The sequence below is a fragment of the Arvicola amphibius genome, chromosome 7 (assembly GCF_903992535.2).
Source record: "Arvicola amphibius chromosome 7, mArvAmp1.2, whole genome shotgun sequence".
NCBI lineage: Eukaryota > Metazoa > Chordata > Mammalia > Rodentia > Cricetidae > Arvicola > Arvicola amphibius.
The window spans coordinates 50,639,970-50,660,311 of NC_052053.1; the positions used below are offsets into that span (position 1 = coordinate 50,639,970).

At 51.4% G+C, this 20,342-nt stretch overlaps 1 protein-coding gene across 3 annotated transcripts; it reads right to left on the reverse strand.

The window, feature by feature from the left end:
* Positions 1 to 695: 695 nt before the first annotated feature.
* On the reverse strand, positions 696 to 19,203 carry Fpgs (folylpolyglutamate synthase). 3 transcript variants are annotated; one of them, XM_038337896.1, is made up of 15 exons: positions 18,863 to 19,203; positions 10,423 to 10,551; positions 10,286 to 10,339; positions 9,525 to 9,589; positions 6,459 to 6,573; positions 6,107 to 6,184; positions 5,924 to 5,985; positions 5,730 to 5,832; positions 5,450 to 5,527; positions 5,037 to 5,184; positions 4,863 to 4,952; positions 4,015 to 4,165; positions 3,560 to 3,635; positions 2,834 to 2,900; positions 696 to 1,572 (listed from the first exon to the last, which is right to left on the reverse strand). In XM_038337896.1, the coding sequence occupies exons 1-15, from the start codon at positions 18,986 to 18,988 to the stop codon at positions 1,163 to 1,165; spliced, it is 1,752 nt and encodes a 583-aa protein (XP_038193824.1). In that variant the 5' UTR covers positions 18,989 to 19,203; the 3' UTR covers positions 696 to 1,162. The 3 variants fall into 3 exon arrangements, with proteins under 3 accessions (XP_038193824.1, XP_038193825.1, XP_038193823.1); XM_038337897.1 differs by lacking the exon at positions 18,863 to 19,203 and adding an exon at positions 17,493 to 17,734; XM_038337895.1 differs by lacking the exon at positions 18,863 to 19,203 and adding an exon at positions 11,889 to 12,041.
* Positions 19,204 to 20,342: the final 1,139 nt, after the last annotated feature.

The window sequence follows — 20,342 nt, forward strand, 5'->3', positions numbered from 1 at the left end:
TCGTCCTGGGAAAAGAGGAAGGGCCATTATGACAGGACAGGGATGGACGAGCACATGCTCAGAAGAAACCGGTCTCTGCTGCTCATTTGATGGCCCAACTCTGGGACAGAGGCTGCAGAACCAAACACTAAGCCCTGTCTACAGTCTCGGGTTTGGGACACAGCTGCCCCTATAAAGCTCTGGATTTTAATCCTGAATGTGTCTCTTCTCCACAATGAGCTTGTGGACAGCTCCATGGTTGCTGGAAGCCAGCCACCCTCCCTTGCCCTAAAGACAGGCATACAGCTTGAACACACAGTGGGCGGGGGGGGGGGGGGGGGGGAGTTGCAAAACATTCTCTTGGTGTGTGGCAAACACTGGGCCAGTCATTTCTTTTCCTTTCTTTTGGTTTTCAGATTGGGTTTCTCTGTAGCTTTGGAGCCTATCCTTGAACTCGCTCTGTAGACCAGGCTGACTTGAACTCAGGAGATCCGCCTGCCTCTGCCTCCTGAGTGCTGGGATTGAAGGTGTGAGGCACCACCGCCCAGACTGGTCCAGTCTTTTTGTGACACAGGCTACCTTATGCTGTGAGAAGAGCATGCTAGAAGATGCTCCTAGGCCATACAGCTAGGGCTCTCTTTACTCATCCAGCTCCTATACCTACAGATCCAACCCCAAACCCCCAAATGTCTGAAGAGGGAGCTAGGAGCTAGAGGTTAGGAGTCAATCAAAAGTTTGTCATTTATTTACAAAAAATAAAAAATAAAAGGATTTAAAGCTTCAATTAGTTCTAGCAACCCATAGTCCCCAAATGCCCAAGCAAGGGCCCTTGTTCTTCCCAGAAAGTACTGGTAGGAGTAGGGAGGAGGAACCTACCCTCTGGCCTACCCTCAGGCAGGTCAGGCAGTTAGCACTTAAGCCAGGCCTGAGTCAGGAGACAGCAGGGTAGGCAGGGAGATGGATGGGCTGAAAGCCTACTGCAGTGGTGGGGACTCTGGGAAGCTCCCCTGCTGTCTATGCTAAAGGAAGGCGAGGCCAAGGCATAGGCCTCTCCCATTCCTACACTCTACCCTGGGCCAGTCTCGAAGGAATCTGAAAGCAGAAATCAAAAGGCACCGAGTGTGGCAGTCTGTGGAGAGACAGGCAGGTGTGGCGAGACCCCATCTCTGCGCCCACGCCTTGGCTACTGGGACAGTGAGGGCTCCAGCAGCTTCAGGACTCCCCCCACCAGGTGCAGGCTTCCTGTAACCAGTACATGGATGGCAGCAGCCTCCCGGAGAATGCTTGCCCCACTGCTGGCCGTGGGGTGGCTGAGGAGGCTCCTTGGAGGGCTCGGGGGCTGAAAGACGGGATCCCGGCCTTGGCTGATCCACTGCAAGGCATGGGAGATGCAGCTAAAAACAAGGGAGTTTGTGCTAGTTGAGTGAGGCGGGTGCCGTGACAGCAGCATGGAGCCTGGTCCCCCAGGCTCGGGGCCGGGGCTGCTCCAGAGGTCAGGGCCGGCTTGTTTCTCATCCAGGCAGCTCCAATGTTGCTGGTGTTGGAGGCAGCGGAGCAGCACCTGGTCCAGAGTCACCGTGAAGTTCTGCTGGTCTGCAGGATCCAGGACAAGGGGTGTCAGTGGAGGGGAGGGGGAAAGGGGCTGGCCCACAGTGGACCCTTGCTTAGCACATGGCCCTTCATAAGCATCATGTCACCAGACTCTGCAGCTCCCCTGGCCATCTTTACAGAGTCCAGCTGGGGTCCCTCACCAGGTGGGCATAAGCATTTCCCAGGAAGCCAGTTAAAAATACAGATCTCAGAACTCTCCACACATGGTCCAGTGTGAGACCTGGACATCTAACTATCTATGCACGCTTTCCACTCCTTCAAAATTTAAAATACAGTGTAGCATAGTTCACAAAGATTTTAGGAGCCGGTGAGATGGCTTAGTGTGAAGGCTCTGCCAAGCCTGGCAACCCACGTCGAATTCCCATGACCCTCATGGTGGAAGGAGAGAACTGAGTCTCCCAAGCTGTCCTCTGGCCTCCATTCATGTGTCCCCACCCCAACTAAATAAATAATAAGGGTAATTAAAATATAACTTTAAATACATTTTACACTGCAACCAGGTGCCTGCATTCTTCCATACATGCCCAGACCTGAATCTTGACCAGGCAGTAGTAAGAGCCCATCCTGCATGCTACGCACACTGATATTTCCCATTCTCTTACATTCAGTAAATTCTAGCTGAGACCCACTAACTGACTTGAGCAGCCATCAGTGGACCGTAACCTGATAATTCTTTTATGGTGCTGCAGCTACATGTCACAAATTTTAAAATGTACTAAATGGAGTTCTATAATAAAACCTATACCCTAGGGCTGAAGAGATGATTCAGTTGTCAGCTGTTAAGTACCCTTGCTGTGGCCATAGCGGCGCTTGCCTTTAATCCCAGCACTCGGGAGGCAGAGGCAGGCGGATCTCTGTGAGTTCGAGGCCAGCCTGGTCTACAAGAGCTAGTTCCAGGACAGGCTCCAAAGCTACAGAGAAACCCTGTCTCGAAAAACAAAAAACAAAAACAAACAAACAAAACAAAACAACAACAACAACAAAAACCCTGGCTGCTCTTGCAGCAAACCAAGGCTCATTTCCCAGCACTCACGTGATGGCTCACAACCGTCTGTAACTCCAGTCCCAGGGGATCTAATGACCTCTTCTGGCTTCCCCAGCAGCCAGGCACTCATATACATACTTGCAGGCTCTCTGACATACACATATAATAAAAATAAATCTTTCTAAAAATGCTATCTTCTAGCATGATTTGAGCAGTCTGCCCCAGCCCTCGGCATCAGCCATCCACCCCTCCCCTCACCTGCATTTTCTGTGGATGAAACTTCTGTCAGGTTGGGGCAGAAGACAGCGTAGTCAAACTGGCAGGGCTGGAGGCCAAGTGGAGACGTGATGTCAGTCCTCTGAAAGGGCATCCCCACCCCCACCTGCCATTCAGGGGTGGAGACACTGTCCACCCCTGAACCAGTGATACGGCACCCCCCATCTGCTCCAGTGTACACCTGCAGGCTGGTAGCTGCACAGCCCGTTACACTGAGTACTCACATGCACGGACTGTTTTACTGAACGGAGATTTGAGTGGTACCTATTTAAGGCAGTCTAGCTGGAGAGCAGGCCCCAAATCCAGGCTGGGGTACTTTCTAGATATGAACCACTTCATTCTCCTGCTCTGAAATGGGACATGATCCTAGGAGCCACTTTGGCTCTGACAACCTAGAACAGACTCAGTTTCCCCAAGCAAAGAAGCCACAGGGAGTCAGGCGTGGTGGCTCATGTCTTTAAACCCAGCACTTGGGAGACAGAGTCAGGTGGATCTCTATGAGTTCAAGGACCTGGTCTACAGAGGACAGTGAGAGCTACACAGAGAAACCCTGTCTTGAAAAAACAAACCAAAAATAAATAAACAAATAAATAAAAAAGATGCCACATGAAATGACTCCATTTTATAGCTGAAGACATTCAGGCCTGCAGTGCCCACACGGCCAGAACCAGTGCCACTGGCTGCCCACTCTCCAGGTAGGTCCATTACCTGCAACAACTTCAGCAGGACAGCAGGGTCCCTGTCACCAGTGGAGTTGAAGAGCAAGACGTGTACTTGGGACCCACTGCACCAGGAAGAAAAGAGTGGGTATGCCTGCTATTCTCCTTCCCAGCCCATTCTAGCCGTTTCCCCAGATTCTACCCCTCCTTGAACTGGTCCAGCACCAAGGTCCCCTGGAACTGGAGTTACAGATGGTTGTGAGCCACCATGTGGATGATGGGAACTGAACCATCTCTCCAGCTCCAGGGTAAAGATTTTATCACACCATTTAGTACATTTTAAAATTTTGTGCCATGTGGCTACAACACTGTAAAAGAATTATTAGAATAACACTTTTTAAAAGGGCAGGTTATAACCAACTAATGACTATTGAAATCAGCCCCAATAGAATCATTACCCAGGCCTCCCCCACCCTGCATGCCCAGCCCTGCAAGAGAGCTCACCCACTGGGGCGTTTGTTGCGCTGCAATGACTGGCAATACCACCGCACGCAGGCCTGCACACTGCTGGCGGTATGTGCGCCATCCAGGTACCAGGTGAGAGGCCCCCGCCGCAACACCTGTGTCCGGCCAGGCCACTCCGTGTCCCGAAGCCCTAGCAAAGGCAAGCGAGACTGTTCTGGGATCCACGAGGCCTGCAGCCTCCCCTAAGCCTATCGCCAATGCCAGTCCATGGGTTCCCGGAATGGCTGCCTCGCTATGGAATCTTCCAGGTAAGCCTGAGAAGCTGCTGCTACTACACACTCATACAAGAGTCCCATGTGACAACCACAGTTTTGAGTTCACACAGCGAGTGAGGTCTGGGGCTAGAGTGTGACCCAAGATCTGCTCCAGGGCTGTCCCTGACAGCGACCCTGGCGCACTGGAACTATTCCAAAGAGGTCTAACTATGAGTACCTACTGTAGGCTGAAGGCAGTTTTAGAGGGCTGGGAGGAGAGGCGGCCTCACAGCGGGATGACAGACAGCAGCTACTGCTGACTGTCACAGCTCCAGGCCCTCCAGGCTCAGCATCTGAGTGAGGTCACATCATGACCATCGAAGCAGCCCTTGGCAGTGGGTGCTATCATCACCTCATTTGGCAGATAGGAAAACTGAGGCTCCAAAAATTTGTTAACTCCAGGCCAGAGAGGAATGCTCACCCTGAGGAACAATCTAGAACTGCCCCAACCCCCAAACAGAAAACTAAAAGATGCCTCTCGAAGGTCATAAAGATGCATCAGGGAGTTAAATGTACATCTTAGGTGGAACAGAGACATGTGTGGTCTTGGCTGGGCAGGAAGCTCTAACTTACCATGTCGCATGTGGGAGGTGGGATGGAACACAGGTGCCAGAGGCAGCTGCCACCGTATGCTTGGCCTGGACACCTTCAGTTCCTGGATGTCTGTGGGGCATCAGTCTGTGTTTAGACTCCTCCAAGGCAGGCTCCACGCACTGCCCACCTGCCTGCCCACACTGGCCCACCTACCCTGGTGGCCCTGCCGCTCCAGCCAACAGTGGGCCAGCTGCAAGGCCAACGCTGCATTGGACCGCTGGTGATCTCCCTCCAGGCCGAGGGTCAGTGGCAGCCCACCCTCTTCCAGGGCTTCTAATGGTGGACACAGGTACAGAGGACACTGTGGGGAAGAAGGGAAGCACCTAGTCAACAGACTGGCCACCACCATCACTTTGTTACAAAACCCTCTGACCATGCCCCAACCGTCAGGGCCTACCAAGACCTGTGTTCTGGAGCATAATCAGTGCACACGCACGTGCATACACAAGCACATACAAACATACACACATACACACACACACACGGAACCCGAAGCCCAACAGGAAACAGGGTCACTCAGGCCAGTGTGCCCCTCCACCCTGCCACCACACCATCCAAACACTCACTGAGGTCTGCTGGGCTCGATCCCTCAGCACGGCCAGGGGACCTTCTGGTTGCAGCACAGTGAAGGCAGGGACACCAGGCTGCAAACAGGCCAGGGAGAAAGTGACAAACGTTGCTGGGGTCCTCCATCTGCCCCCATTGCTCCAAAGACCTTTGACTGGGTCTAAGTTCAGCTGACGCCACAGAGGGGCTCAAGTCATACACAGAAAGCAACACAAAGCCAGACTGCACAGATGGCTGGGACCTGGCCCCCATGAACCTCTCTGCATGGCCTGTTGTTACCTTAAAGATGCCCCCTTTCTGCCATGCTATTTTCTCCACTGTGTCTCCTAGAAGGCTGGTGTGGTCAATGCCAAGCGAGGACACTCCACACACCACTGGCTTTCTGAAAGAGACAAGAAGGTCGGCATCTCCTAGTACTGAGCCACCGGGTACAGGCTTCCGGTTAGCCGCCCATCTCCAAGCTGCTGCCTCACCTGATGATGTTGGTACAGTCATAAGCCCCACCAATGCCCACTTCCACCACGGCCAGGTCCACCTGCAGAAGACCAGACAGCATGGCAGGAGAACTACCCAGACACCACCTAGGAGCTGGACACTCCCTCCACTCTATTTTGGTCCCCAAGGACTCAGATACAGGGTCTAGGAAAGATGCATACCTTCTCTTGGAGAAAGACATGGAAGGCCATGAGCGTGAGGAAGCGGAAGTAAGCAGGCATGGAAATATGACTGTCATCCTGCATACAGAAACAAGTCAGAAGTCATCCCATGGTCCACTCTGGGGAGATGGGCCCGCCCCAGCCCTCCACAGTTCCACAGCTCCCCTGCTCTGAGGAGATGGGCCGCCCTAGCCCTACACAGTTCCACAGCTCCCCTGCTCTGGGGAGATGGGCCGCCCCAGCCCTCCACAGTTCCACAGCTCCTCTGCTCTGAGGAGATGGGCCACCCTAGCCCTACACAGTTCCACAGCTCCCCTGCTCTGGGGAGACGGCCCGCCCCGGCCCCCAGCACCTTGAATTCCTCCAGCTGGTGGTACAGACGCCAGAAGTGCTTGGTAAAGAGCTCAGGACTGATGGGCTTCCCATTGATGCGGATCCGTTCACGCACCTGCACCAGGTGGGGAGAGCTGCCGAGAGACCTGGGGTCATCGGGACTCCTGCCCGAGCCTCAGGGCCTTCCTTGCCCTAGTCAGACTTCTGTCAGAAACACACAACTGTGTTCCTTCCCTGGCTAGGACCTCCCAGGCCCTACAGAGGCCGAATCTCAGAACTACCTCAGTCTCCAACCCCAGACCTCTGCCCGCCCTTCCCTGCTGCCTGTGGTTCATCCTACTACTGTACCACTCTCAACTAAGAAACATCCCTCCAGAAAGGAGGAGATGACCCTGTCCCCGGATGGTCTAGCATCTTCTCTGTGCCTCCAAGGTACCATGCTTCCCCACCACACACAGATCAGTGATTTGTTAACGTGTGCTTATCAACCTCAAAGTAATAAATACAGGGGGACTGGAGAGATGGCTCAGCAGTTAAGAGCATTGCATGCTCTTCCAAAGGTCCTGAGTTTAATTCCCAGCAACCACATGGTGGCTCACAACCATCTGTAATGAGATTTGGTGCCCTCTTCTGGCTTGTGGGCATACACTCAGACAGAATATTATATACATAATAAATAAAATAATAAATAAATAAATATTTTTTAAAAAGTAATAAATCCAGAGAGCTACTCTCCTGCCCTGTCTACATGTTGGGCTAGAAGGCCAGAAGGGCCCAAGCCAGTGGCTCGAGGTCCCAGCGGTGGTGGCACACACCTTTAATCTCAGCAGAGAGGCAGAGGTAGGCAGATCTCTGTGAGTTCCAGGACAGCTATGACTGTTATATAGAGAAACCCTGTCTCAAAAAAAAAAAAAAAAAAAAAAAAAAAAAAAAAAAAAAGACAGACCAGAGGTAAGGGCATTTGCTGCCACGCTTGATGACTTGTGCTCCATGACAGAACTCAAATGGGAAGGGAGAGACTACTCCTAAAAGCTGCCCTCAGCCATGCTCCGTGAGGTACATGCACACATAAAGCACATGTACACTAAGAAAATGAATAAAGGTAAAACAAAAGCTATTAAATTTTCTCAAGATTTTTTTTAAAAAGCAGCCAGAAAAAAATAAATAAATAAATAAATAAAAAATAAAAAAGCAGCCAGGCGGTAGTGGCCCATGCTTTTAATCCCAGTACTCAGGAGACAGAAACAGGTGGATCTCTGTAAGTTCGAGGCCAGCCTGGTCTACAAGAGCTAGTTCCAGGACAGGCTCTAAAGCTACAGAGAAACCCTGTCTCAAAAAAACAAAACAAAACAAAACAAAAAAGATTTATTCTTTTTAGTTTTATTTGTTTGTTTTTAAGGGAGGGTCTCATGTAGCTAAGGCTGGCCTCCAACTAGCCTAGGATGACCCTAAATTCTGATCCTCTTGCCTCTATCTCCCAACTGACAGATTTTACAGGCGTGTGCCACCACACTCTGTTTCCAAAAGACTATTCTAGATGATAGAGAGTTGCCTTATATAGTTATAAATCGTTTCACAACCTTTGGCCAGTGACAGACATATGATTATATATCACCTACCGATGCTTCAAGTACAGAACAGAGTCTATCTCCAGATCTGGATGTCTGTGTGCCACCACAAGGGGGCGCTGCCTCCATAGGAAATGCAGCTTTCCTGGCAGGACTCTACTGCCTCCCTGTGGAGACTTAACATGACTGCCAAAAAGGGCCTTTATCTGTGCGCCTTTCTGTTCCGCACTGCAAAACCATCTCAACTAACAAACATTTCTATACTACTTTACAAACTGCATCTGGAGAGCCTGGGAGAGGGCTCAGTCAGTAAAGGGCTTGCCATAAGGACCTGGGTTCAGATCCCAGCATTCCCACACTCCCACCAAAAAAAAGGCAAGATAGTGAGTGAGACTCTAATAGCACTGTTGGAGAGGCAGAGAAAAGAGGGTCCCCGGGGCTGGCTGCTAGTTAGTGAAGAGGGTCCCAGGGGCTGGCTGCTAGTTAGTGAAGAGGATCCCCGGGGCTGGCTGCTAGTTAGTGAAGAGGATCCCCGGGGCTGGCTGCTAGTTAGTGAAGAGGATCCCCGGGGCTGGCTGCTAGTTAGTAAAGAGGATCCCTGGGGCTGGCTGCTAGTTAGTGAAGAGGATCCCTGGGGCTGGTTGCTAGTTACTGAAGAGGATCCCTGGGACTTGCTGCTAGTTTGCTGGCTGCTAGTTAGTGAAGAGGATCCCAGGGGCTGGCTGCTAGTTAGTGCTCAACCAGTCGAATCCAGGAGCACCAGGTTCAATGAGAGACTCAGCCTCAAACACATATACCAAATATAGAAACACAGACACACACTATAAAATAACAAGTATGCTTGTTGCACACATACATATATAAATCATATCAGAAGTAGAGTGGAGTGGCGCACACCTTTAATCTCAACACTCAAGAGGCAGAGGCAGGTGGATCTCTGTGAGTTTGAGGCCAGCCTAATCTACATGGAGAGTTCCAGGCCAGATAGCCAGAGCTATATGGGGAGACCTCTGCCACAAAACAAACAAAAAATAAATAATTAAAAATAAAAATAAGCAAGCAACAGGGTGTGGTGGCTCACCCCTATAAATCCAGCAGGACCTCTAAGCCAGCCTGAGTCTAGGCCAGCCTGGACTCTAACCCAGCACCTACATGTAGCTTAGAATCCTCTGTAATTCCAGTTCTACTGGGCACACATGTAAAGCCTATACACATAAAAATATTAAAAAATTTAAAAAACAAAGTAAAAATTACATGTAAAATTAAATTAATAAAAGGTCATCTGACACTTCCAGCCAGGTACTTAGGTCGCCTTCAAGATACTGTGACTTTTCCTCCATTGCTTTCGTTATGAAATTGGTGGCTGCTATTAGTGGGCCAACATGGCCATGTAGATTTAATGTTGACTGAATGGATAAATCCTGGCAGAGAGACACACAGGCTGACCTTGGCTCTGGTACCGCAGCCCTCCGCAGAGCTAAGAGACACATCCCCCGGCCCCAAGAGTGCAGGAGTACCTAAAGAAGCCTGTCTTCAGGCCGTAATTCCGCAGGATGCGTTCAGCGAAGGCACAGGTGGAGCCCTAGAAAGTGTTGGGTGGGGTGAAGTGAAGGTTAACACTGATTGTCAACTTGGCAGCACTCAGTTGTTTATGGGCAGGTCTGTGAAGAAGTGTCTAGACAGGGTTGCTGAGGCAAGCCGAACACCATCATCTATTACTTCCTAAGGGTGCGATGCTATCTCCTGCCATGATGGATCATATCCCCTAGGACTCACAGCCAAATAAACTTCTTCCCCTAGGTGCTAGACAGTTTTATAGTTTAATGTCACCTTCACATGAGCGAGTCATCTGAGAGGAGGGAGCCTCAACCGAGAAAAAAATACGTCTCCTAAGACCAGGCTGTAGGTAAGCCTATGGGGCATTTTCTTAATTAGTGATTGATGGGGGAGGTCCAGCCCATCGTGGGTGGGGTCACCCCTGGACTGGTGGTGCTAGGTTAAGAAAGCAGGCAATGTAAGCCAGTAAGCAGCACCCTCCATGGCCTCTGCATCAGCTCCTGCCTCCAGGATCCTGCCCTGCTTGAGTTCCGGTTCTCACTGCTTTTGACGATGAACTGTTATATGGAACCATAAGCGAAATAAACTCTTTCCTCCCCAAGTTGCTTTTGGTCATGGTACTTCCTCACAGCAATAGTGACCCTGATAAGACACCCTAAGTCTCTACTTGTGGACGGGCACCAGTCCGCCACATGGACTCCTCTTGGGTTACTTTCCTTACCTTTCCTTTGGTCCCCGTGACGTGGATAATGTTTAGCTGGTTCAAGTCCTCCACCTACAACAGACAGAAAGGTCCCTGCCTCAGTCACAGGGCTGCCAAGCGATGGGGTAGAAGTGTCATAGAATCTACTACCTTACCTGCAGCCCACTCCGAGCCAGGTACACCTCCATGGCTTCCAGCTGCGCCTGAGGGTCACTCCGTTGACGTTTTACTTGCTCCAGGTAGCTGGCATTGGTCTGCAGAGTGTTGAGCATACGCACGGCATCCTGGCAACCATAGTCGTAGTTCAGTGAGGGTCCTTAACGACAAAGGTGATCAGCCCACCAGCGGCAAAGCCAGGGCGATAAGCCTGTTACACCAGCCCCATTGCCTTGGTCTACACTTACTTGGTAGGGAGAGAACCTGGGCATGTTTCCAGTTCTGGCAAAGGCAGGAGCCTGGGGCAGGCTGGCCCCACCCAAGGAGTGCCAGGTAAAGCTGGCAAGATTAACGGACCTTCATTTCCTGGGCTGCCTTCCCAAGCCTCTATCCCCTCAGCCTTCACTCTCATACCCCCCTGGGCCTCTGCCCTTATTCATTCTACCACTACACTGGACATCGGCTGGGCTGGAGCAAGGACCACGGACATCTAGAGACTTGGAATTCCGTAAGACTCTGGAGTTCCACCTTCTAACCCCGAGACAAGATGACGAAAGCAATTAGATCTGAAAGAGGAGGTACCAAGGGAGGGAAGATGTGTCTAGGTCACCAGGCAGAACTGGAGGTGGGTATAGCCTCTGGAGAGATGGCTTTGGAGGATGGGAGTGGGGACAGAAAATAAATGGGGAGGTCTAAATGAGCAGTATGAAGATTTGAATCCAGTCATGTGTATGTTTCGATTATTACATCTACATCCTGAGAAGCTTGTGCTTAGGTAGTTCCCCTCAGGCATTATTCTGAGAAGCCTGTGCTTAGGTAGGTCCCCTCAGGCATCAGACCGAGTGGCCGGCCCTCTTAGCCTCACGGCTTGGCTAGAAGCCTCAGTTCTCTCGAACCAAGCCTCAGTTCTCTCAAACCGATGCCACCTGCCTGGCTAACATCAAGTTCTGATCACTGACAACTGACCCCTGGCACAGCAATCTACAGACATTTTCTGTTTTCCACCTCTTGGGTCTCTCTGTATTGCCTCTTTTCCTGCCTGTCCGCCAGCCAGTTCTGAACACCTGGATTCCCAGTCTTCGAGTCCTGGAGACTTCAACTCCAGATCCTCCTGGGTATTTCCACTCTGGACTGCAGAACTCCTCCCTTCCCCCCGCATCTCGCACCGCCAGTGCAGACTCTGTGGTCACTGGAACTTCTAAAACTCAATTTAGACTCCGGTAGTCCCGGTGTAATCACCAGCACCCCTTCCCTCTGCAATGCGCGACACAGAATTCCCACATCCGGCCACCTGAACCTAACTTTCTGGTCCCCGTCACCTCCCCTAGACTCCAGGATGTCACCGCCTCCCGAACCCCGCAACTTCAAGCTCGGATGCCCCCAGCAGCTGGCGGAGCGCGGAACGCGGCTCGGGTCTAGCCCACGTGTCAGTATGCGACCGTTCGCCCCACCGCGGGTCAAAAACCTGATACTCCATGCCGGGTTCCTGTGGCGCGGGCCACGCACTCAACCACCGCCGCGCCGCGCCCTCGGTCGTTGCACCACGCGCAGAAACAGCTGCCAGGGACAGAGCCGAGCGCAGGTGGCTCCGCGCCCGCGACATAATCCCGATGCCAATGCAAGCTAGGCCTGGGCCGGTGCCGCCCCGCTTCGCCCCGCCCCGCCCAGCCCCAGCCCTGACGCGCCTCTGAGGTCCACCAATCAGAGATTCTCAGGGTCTCCTGACCAATGAGAATCGGTGCCTTATGCGGCCATATTTGTGAGGGGCAGATCGCCCGGCAGTGCGCCGCTTTCGCCATGCTTCTGAGGGGCGCACCGCTTGGGAGGGTGGGGGGGGAGGTGCGTAGAAGGCGACCTTAAAGGTACTGCGTGCTCTTTTCGTCGCCATCCTCCAAAGTTCTATGCGCAGGTCTTAAGGACTTTGCTACATATCCCAAAATAGCCGCTCCCAGCCAGCAGCCCTCAGCCCCTGCTCCAAGCCAACCTAACTCTGAGCTGGGATAGAATTACACAGTTGGCAGACGCCGGTGGTCATCAGTTCCCAGCACCGAAATGTCCCGTCTCAGGCACAGTGTGGCCTTTGCGGTCAGGAATCTGACACCTCTGGGGAGGGGATGTGAGGCTTAAGGCACTCTGAGAAAGCTAGGAAGACTTCCGGGAGGAATGACACCCCTGCCGAAGCTTGCGGGGTGCAGGGGGATCCCCAGGCTAAGAAGGGGACCGTGGCTAACTGGATGCTCCGTCCTGCAGGGCCTTGGAGCCCTGTATAGAATGTGTATTAGGGCTGGAGTGGCTAAGAGCACTGACTGCTTTTCCAGAGTCCCAAGATTTGAGTTAAGTCAAGGCTCAAGTCCCAGGACCCACACTGCGGTTCACAGCTGGGGATCCGACGCCCACTTCTGGCCTCCAAAATCACCAGACACGCAGGCATACACTGTAGTGCACAGGCAGGCAAGCAGGCAAAGATTTAAAAAAAAAAAGTAAATTCTGCTGGCTAAAATTAAAATGGCTTCAAGGAGTGGAGAATGATCGGATTAGCAGTTGGTAAACTCCCTCACAATGAAGAGTGAATTTGAGCGCAATTGGGGAAGAGACAGTAATTTCACCTAACTGTGGGTAAGGAGGCCCCTCTCCGTTTGTGGAAGGCACTGGAGAGAAAGCTGCCCTTTGAACGGCGATGGGTTTTCAATACCTTCCACTTTCCTATATTGGGCAGAGATTGTCTCTTGTTAAATAAACAAGGATGTTTGGGGAGGAGTCTGGACTTGGCTCTCTGTACATGCTGCTGGCCTCAGCCTCACAGAGATCAGTTTGCACTGGCCTCCCGAGTGCTGGATTAGTGTTGAAGTTATTGGTCCACTTTTCCTCTCTATGCTTTTTTCTATGGGTTTCAGTCTATAACTCCGGTGGACTTGAGACACCATAGCTGGGCCAGGCTAGTTTCAAATTCTCCATGCAGCAAAAGATAACTATAAACTCTTGATCCTTCTGCCTCCACTTTCCAGGGGCTGAGATTCCAGTACTGGGCTGCCAGGCCTGTAGCACCACACCTGGTTTTACACCCCATGGGATCTAATCCAGAGCCTCATGCACTGCTCAATCCTCCAAGGGGTTATTTGGTTGTTTGAATAAAAAGTCTCAGCCAAGCAGTGGTAACACACACCTTGAATCCCAGAATTCCAGACACAGAGACGGGTGGATCTCAGTGAGAGAAATCCTGTCTTGAACCCCCCCCCCCAAAAAAAAAGCACTTTGTGCCTTGGGAAATGTGATTAAGAGGCGGAGCTCCAGCTGAGTGGTGGTGGTGTACGCCTTTAATCCCAGCACTGGGGAGGCAGAGACAGGTGGATCTCTGAGTTTGAGGACAGATTGCTCTACAGAGTTCCAGGACAGACATCAATACACTAAAAAAGAAAAATAAATAAATAAATAATTAAAAGCCAGGTGGTAGCACACACCTTTAATCCCAGCACTGTACTCAAGAGGCAGAGGCAGGATTTCTGTGAGTTTGAGGCCAGCCTGGTCTACAGAGCGAGTTCCAGGACAGGCTCCAAAGCTACTGAGAAACACTGTCTCAAAAAAACAAAACAAAACAAAAACAACAGAGAAGTTTGCAGCACCCAAGGGAGGACGGATGTCTTCTGTGGGGTGAGGTGGGAAGCCTTGCTCCCTGCTCGTCTACAAATCCTGCTTAGTGAATTTCCTTCCCCTCTTGTTTTGTTTGGTCGACTGTTATTTTGTCTGTTTGTTGCTGTTGTTGTTTGTTTATGACAGGGTCTCACTAGATAGTCTACAGTGGACTGAAACTCCCTCTGTAGCCCAGGCTTGCCTCTAACTCTAATTCTCCTGCCTCAGTTTTCTAAGTCGTATGCCACTATGCTCAACTTCTTCCTTTATCGCTTAGCTCACTTTTTATTTCGTGCAGGTGTTTGGCCTGTACTTGTGTCTGTGCAGCACCTCTGTAGAGTACCAGCAGAGGGCGGAAAGTGGCCGTGCGGGGAAGCAGATCCCTGGACTGGAATTCCAGGTGGTTATCAAACCCAGGTCCTCCGGAAGAGCAGCCGGTGCTCTTAGCTGCCGAGTCATCTCTCCAGCCCCGGTTTCTATTGTGTTTGCCATGACAAAGCTGGGATTAAAGCATTAGAGCATCTGCACTGTAGACACCAGCTCTAACTGGAAACAGAAATACAGACATGGAGGACAAAGCGCTGGCAATTCCGTGGATCTAAACTTCCCAGGATTATTCCAGTTGTAACAGGGAATTATAAGTGGTACGCCTGGGCCTTGAGCATGTCCCCTCTGCCTTGGACCTGTATATACTCGGCAAGTCCCCAAGGGTGGTTTTGTGACTTTCCATTTGTTTATTATTTTGGGATAGGTCTCATATATCCCATACCGGCCTATAAGTCTCCATGTATTAAAGCTGCCCTTGAACTCCGTTCCTCCTCTTCCACCTAGAAAGTGCTGTGTTCACAGGCATGCACCACTCTCATATCCAGTTTACCCAGTGCTAGAGCTCATGCCCCCGAGGCTCTGTGCACACTAGGCAAGCCCACCGCCAACTGAGCTTTATCCCCAGCCTTTAACTTCAGGTTCACAGCCAGCCAGTAACCCTGTGCAGGCGACTCCATACCATACAGCTTCCTGTACCTTCTCCTCCCTGGTGCTAGGGTTGGCACACACACTTGCATGTCATATGTCTGTGGAGGTCAGAGAACTTGCAGGAGGTGGCTCCCTCCTTCCACCCTGTGGGACCTGGGGATCAAACTCGGGTTTTTCGGCTTGGGGAAAATAGCCTCAACCACTGAGCCATCATGCTAGCCCATCCACAAGGCTTTCAATCAGGCCTTTCTTCCGGACTGCACATGTATGAAAATGTCCCTGTGGCTGATTGGTTTTCTGAGCTGTGGAATACTCCAGGTGTGCAAACACCTGCATCCTTAACTAGTTTCCTGTGGGCTGACGTGAAGGCCATTTCCTAGATTTTGCTGTCCCATGCAATGACGTAATGGCATTACTTACTGTCCCTATTTCTGCCACATGTGAGCAAACCTAAGACTAAAAAGTACAATGGCTAAGTCCAACATACTGTGTTGTTGTGCCCAACGGGAGGCGGAACCAGTCCACTCACTCCAGTGGCCTCCTCGCATCCTCACGGCACAGTGCTGGCCCTTACCCCGTGGTTGACATCAGCCGCCTCAGAACCTCCTGTGAGCTAGAGACTATCCTCATGCTATAGGGGGAAAAGTTGAGGCTCAGAGACATTAATGCACACCCAGAACACAGACTCGCTCCTCCCACCATCTACCTGTCTGCTCCCCGGGCTCTCCCTGGAGTTCCTGGGCTTGCTGTGGGACTCTAGGAAAAGTAGCCCTGTCTCTGATCAGTTTCCTCCACAGCAGGATGAGGTCTACGGGAGGAGGTCCAGCCATCCCTTCCTCACCGGGGTCTCTACACCTGGGCTGCTACAAAGCACAAGGACAGAAGCCTAGCATTCCGAAGTGTTCCAACATCTACACCAATGACCTACAGAGACCCCATCCTTAAAAGCTCCACTGGCAGGCCCCCCTCTAAGGGTCAGAGCCTAACTTTGCCATGGCCAGGAGTTAACTGGTTTGCTATTGTTTTGTTATGAGACGGGGTCCCATGTAGCTCAGGCTGGCCTCCATCTCCAATACTTAGATGATAGGGAGGCTCCACACCTGACCCAGTTTGTTTCAGAGGAGGGCAAAGGGGCCTTTAAATCAAAAACAAGCCTTTTATTATCATGTTAATTATACATAATGGGTTTCATCATGACATCTCCAAACATGTATATAATGTATTTTATCATCCCCTTTATCCTCTCTTGTCCCTAACTCCCCATTCTCCACCTCCTCTTCCAACCTAAGCCCCTTCTACTCTCATCTCTTTAATTTTTTGAATTATTATTTTATGTGTATGGCTGTTTTGCCTGCATGTATGTCTATGTACTGCACATGTACCTGGTGCCCAAGGAAGTCAGAAGAGGGAACTCTCCTGTAGTCACAAATGATTGCAGGCTGCATGTGGGTCCTGTGACTCAAACCCAGGGCCTCTGAAAGAGCAGCCAGCGCTCTCAACCAGTGAGCCGTCTCTCCAGCCTCACATCCTTACATTTTCATTTATGTATTTATTTATTTATTTTAGTGACCAGAGAGCTTAACTAAGGTTATTTACGGGAACATGATGTTCCAGGAGCCGTGGCTGCAGGGCTGAAGAAACAGTCTCACCCCCTCAGCAACCATTAACTGAAAAATAGACTTCCATTGGTCCTGCAATCAGGCCTTCTAGAACAACTGGAGGAGACAACTGGCACATCTCAGAACCCTTTGTGCCTCATCTCACAGAGCAGGTGACATGAGTAAATATGCCACATGAAGCCCCCTTTTCTCAGGGCTTGCGGCCACCTGCTCTCCTTCCTGTCCTAAGGTCCACTTTGCTGGCCTCACCCAGGCCTCTCTGCCACACTGGTATCCTATGTCCCAGGTCTGTGATAACTTCACCATGCCACAGACGACTGTCCATCAGCCTCCTGGCCTCTTACCCACAATAGCCGCAGTACCTTAAACTGGCCATACTCATGGCCGCTGCCTTCTGGAGTTGCAGAAGCATGTGCAAACTGGCCCAGGCCAACCCAGCTGAAAAAGCCTCTCTCTGTGGAGCCACTCAGAGCCACAGCCAGGTCTCACCCTGGGTTCCTATGCCAAGCCCCACCCATCTCCAGGCTCCCTACTCCCTCAAAGACTCCAGAGTCCATCCTTTCCCTCCCAGGTTTATCTGACAGTCCTCTTGCTGCCTGTCCTCTGCCCCCCGAAAGTTGTCATTCTCAGGGTAGTTCAGTTCTTGTAGGGTCACAGCCCTTAGGATAAACTCCAAGCTCTGCATCCTCCTGACTTGTACCATCCCCCAGGCCTCTTTTGCTGATGGTCCCTCTCAGCGATCACTAGGCACCAATGGCTTAATCCTTCAGCAGCCCAGACAGCATGGCGATCATCCTCACTACACAGAGCTGCAAACTGAGGTACAAGAGGTACTGGCCCAAACTCACACAGGAAATGATGGATTGTGGGGTCTTCGCATTGCATTGGTCTGTCCTTCTGCCCTGGAACATTCAAAGGTGACACTACAAGGCATTTGCTCCCTTTGATATCAACCTTTTGTACCTTTGGGATTTTGAAACATGTTGTTGTATTGCCATTTCAAAAGAAATACTTCTCTGGGCCAAGGGAGATGATTCAGCAGTTCCAGTACCTGAAGACAACTTAACCCCACAGCACTAGGGAGGCAGAGGCAGGCCCATCTCTGAGTTCGAGGCCAGCCTGGTTGGCAGAGTGAGTGAGTTCCGGGGTGGTGAGGGGGGTGAGCAGGGGAAGCAAAGCACCATCCCTGAATCCCTGGCCCGCCCCATTTTTTTTAACTTTTATTGATTCTTTGTGGATTTTTCATCATTCTTTCCAATCCCATTTATCTTCCAGAGCCCTCACATCTGCCCTCTGCTCTTGCAGAATTAGAAACCTAATTTAAAAGAAAAACTAAAAGGCAAACCAAACCAAACAGAAGCAAACAAACAAGAGAGAAGAACCTTGTGGAAGCTGTAGTGTGGCTTGTTCAGTCAGTTTACCCTGCACTTTGGTTTTTTTTTTTGTTTGTTTGTTTGTTTGTTTGTTTTTCGAGACAGGGTATCTCTGCAGCTTTAGAGCCTGTCCTGGAGCTAGCTCTTGTAGACCAGGCTGGTCTCGAACTCACAGAGATCCACCTGCCTCTGCCTCCTGAGTGCTGGGATTAAAGGCATGTGCCACCACCGCCCGGCTTGTTTTTGTTTTTTGAGACAGGGTTTCTCTGTGTAGCCCTGGCTGTCCTGGAACTCCCTCTATAGACCAGGCTGGCCTCGAACTCACAGAGATCCGCCTGCCTCTGCCTCCCGAGTGCTGGGATTAAAGGTGTGCGCCACCACCGCCTGGCTGCAAGCTTTCTAGACCCAGCACTGCTCTGGATGAGTGTGTGTGTCTCATTTAGCCCACATGATTGTTTCTGTTCTGAGCCCCATTTCCCGGGGAAGATGACAGGGCCTAAAGCAGCAAGGACTTAGTCTTTTACAGGGAGTCAACCAGGCTCCACCCCAGGCCCTACCCGACTCCTGCCCCACCTGCTCTGTGCTGTTAGGTCACAGCAGTCACCTGTTGAGCCGGGATCTGGCCTTGGGTGTCTTAAAACAGGTGTTACTAGTCAGCTCCCAAGGCCCTGAGGATCCCTGGAGAGAGACAAGCTCTGCAGTGAGCAGGTTTCCTAACAACATGGGTTTAGGAGAGCGTGCCTGGTGACTTGGCTGCAGTGATTACTATCCTCCAGCCTGGAGGCCTATTTATCCACAAGCAAGCAAGACAAGGCAACCACAAGGAGGTTCCTGGGATCTCCTACCTGGAAGGAAGCGGTTTTAGCTTCATGGGCATGGGCACTCCTGGGTGGACCTTTCCACGCCATGGTCACTTCCCACCTCTTCTCAGCTACAGGCCAGGGCACGGGCAGGCATCTGGCAGTTTTCATCACTCCGTTCCCTGTTCCAGGTGACTCACAAACAGAGGTGCCTCTGGCCGAGCCAGCTCTACCCAGCTGTAGTGGGACTGCAGGTCCTTCTGGGAGATTCCCGAGGCCTCTTAGTCTCTCCACCAGGGATAGGTTCCTGCCTCCATCCTGAGCTCAGCCCAGTGACCTTCTTGGGCTGTCCTAGTTGGTGTTTCCACTACAGGTTGAGCTGGACTCCTCTTGTGGGTTAAATAACAACTATGTGGAGGTTAAAGGTGAGCAGTAGGGGCGGTAGGCTGGGAGAGGGATATCTGGGAGAAGTCCAAGTGCTGGGGTTGGCCTTCCTGCCCAGATGAGACTGGCTCCACCAGGCCTCTGTTAGCCCTCCTTGTCCCACCTCCTCTTGTAGGATCCATTTGGCTCTTGTCCTCCTTGGCAGAGATTAATGGAGCAAGACAAGGGAATGCAGGTGGAGCATGAAAATGAGCAACCTTGACCACTAGAGAAGAGGCCTTGTAATTCCAGGACTTTCCCAGTGCTTCCCTAACTCAGTCTTGTATGTGCCACACTAGCACACAGGGCTGGTACAGCCTAAGAGCTGGAAAGACCCACATCTCCCTCCACAGACAATAACACCCATATCACATGGGACATCAGGGTTGGATGATGGAGCAGGCCCAGCTCCTCCCTAGGGAGAAGGGGAAAGCTTGGAGCCACCTGCTTCAGGGATAAAAACTTCCATGTGTGCGTATGTTGTGTGTCCATCATTACCTGAAGGTCAGAGACAACCTGCAGACTGCGGGAATCAGTTCTTCCACCGCGTGGGTTGCTGAGCAACAACTCAGGGCATGAGCTATTTCAACAGCCCAGCTCAGAATTAAGGCCTGCTTTCTGCTTTACCATGTAGGAAAAACATTAAGCAAATGAGGAAATAGACACATGGGTGGAGAGAGCCAAACACCTACAAGAGCTCAGAAGGCTGTGGCCCTGGCCATTGTCTGCTCCAGCCTCACCAGCCTAAGGCTTCTGCTTCCACCCCGTGGCTTGATACTTCCTCGCATTCTACATTTTGGGGACATGTGTGTATAGTGGATACGTATGTTCACACTGAAGCTTGTGGGTGTGTGTGCAATGTTTACATGTGTGTGCTGGTGTGTAGAGACCGGAGGCTGACAGGTAACCTCCTCAACTGTTTTTGTTTTGAAGAGTCTCTCACTGAACCTGGAGATTCCCGACTCAGCCTGACTGGCCAGCAAGCCGCAGACGCTCTCCCACCCTTAGGGCTTGGGTCATTGGTAAGAAGGGTGTTTCATGTAGGAGGTGCTGGGTCTAACTCGGGCTCTCACACTTGATGGCTCCACTGACTGAGCCATCT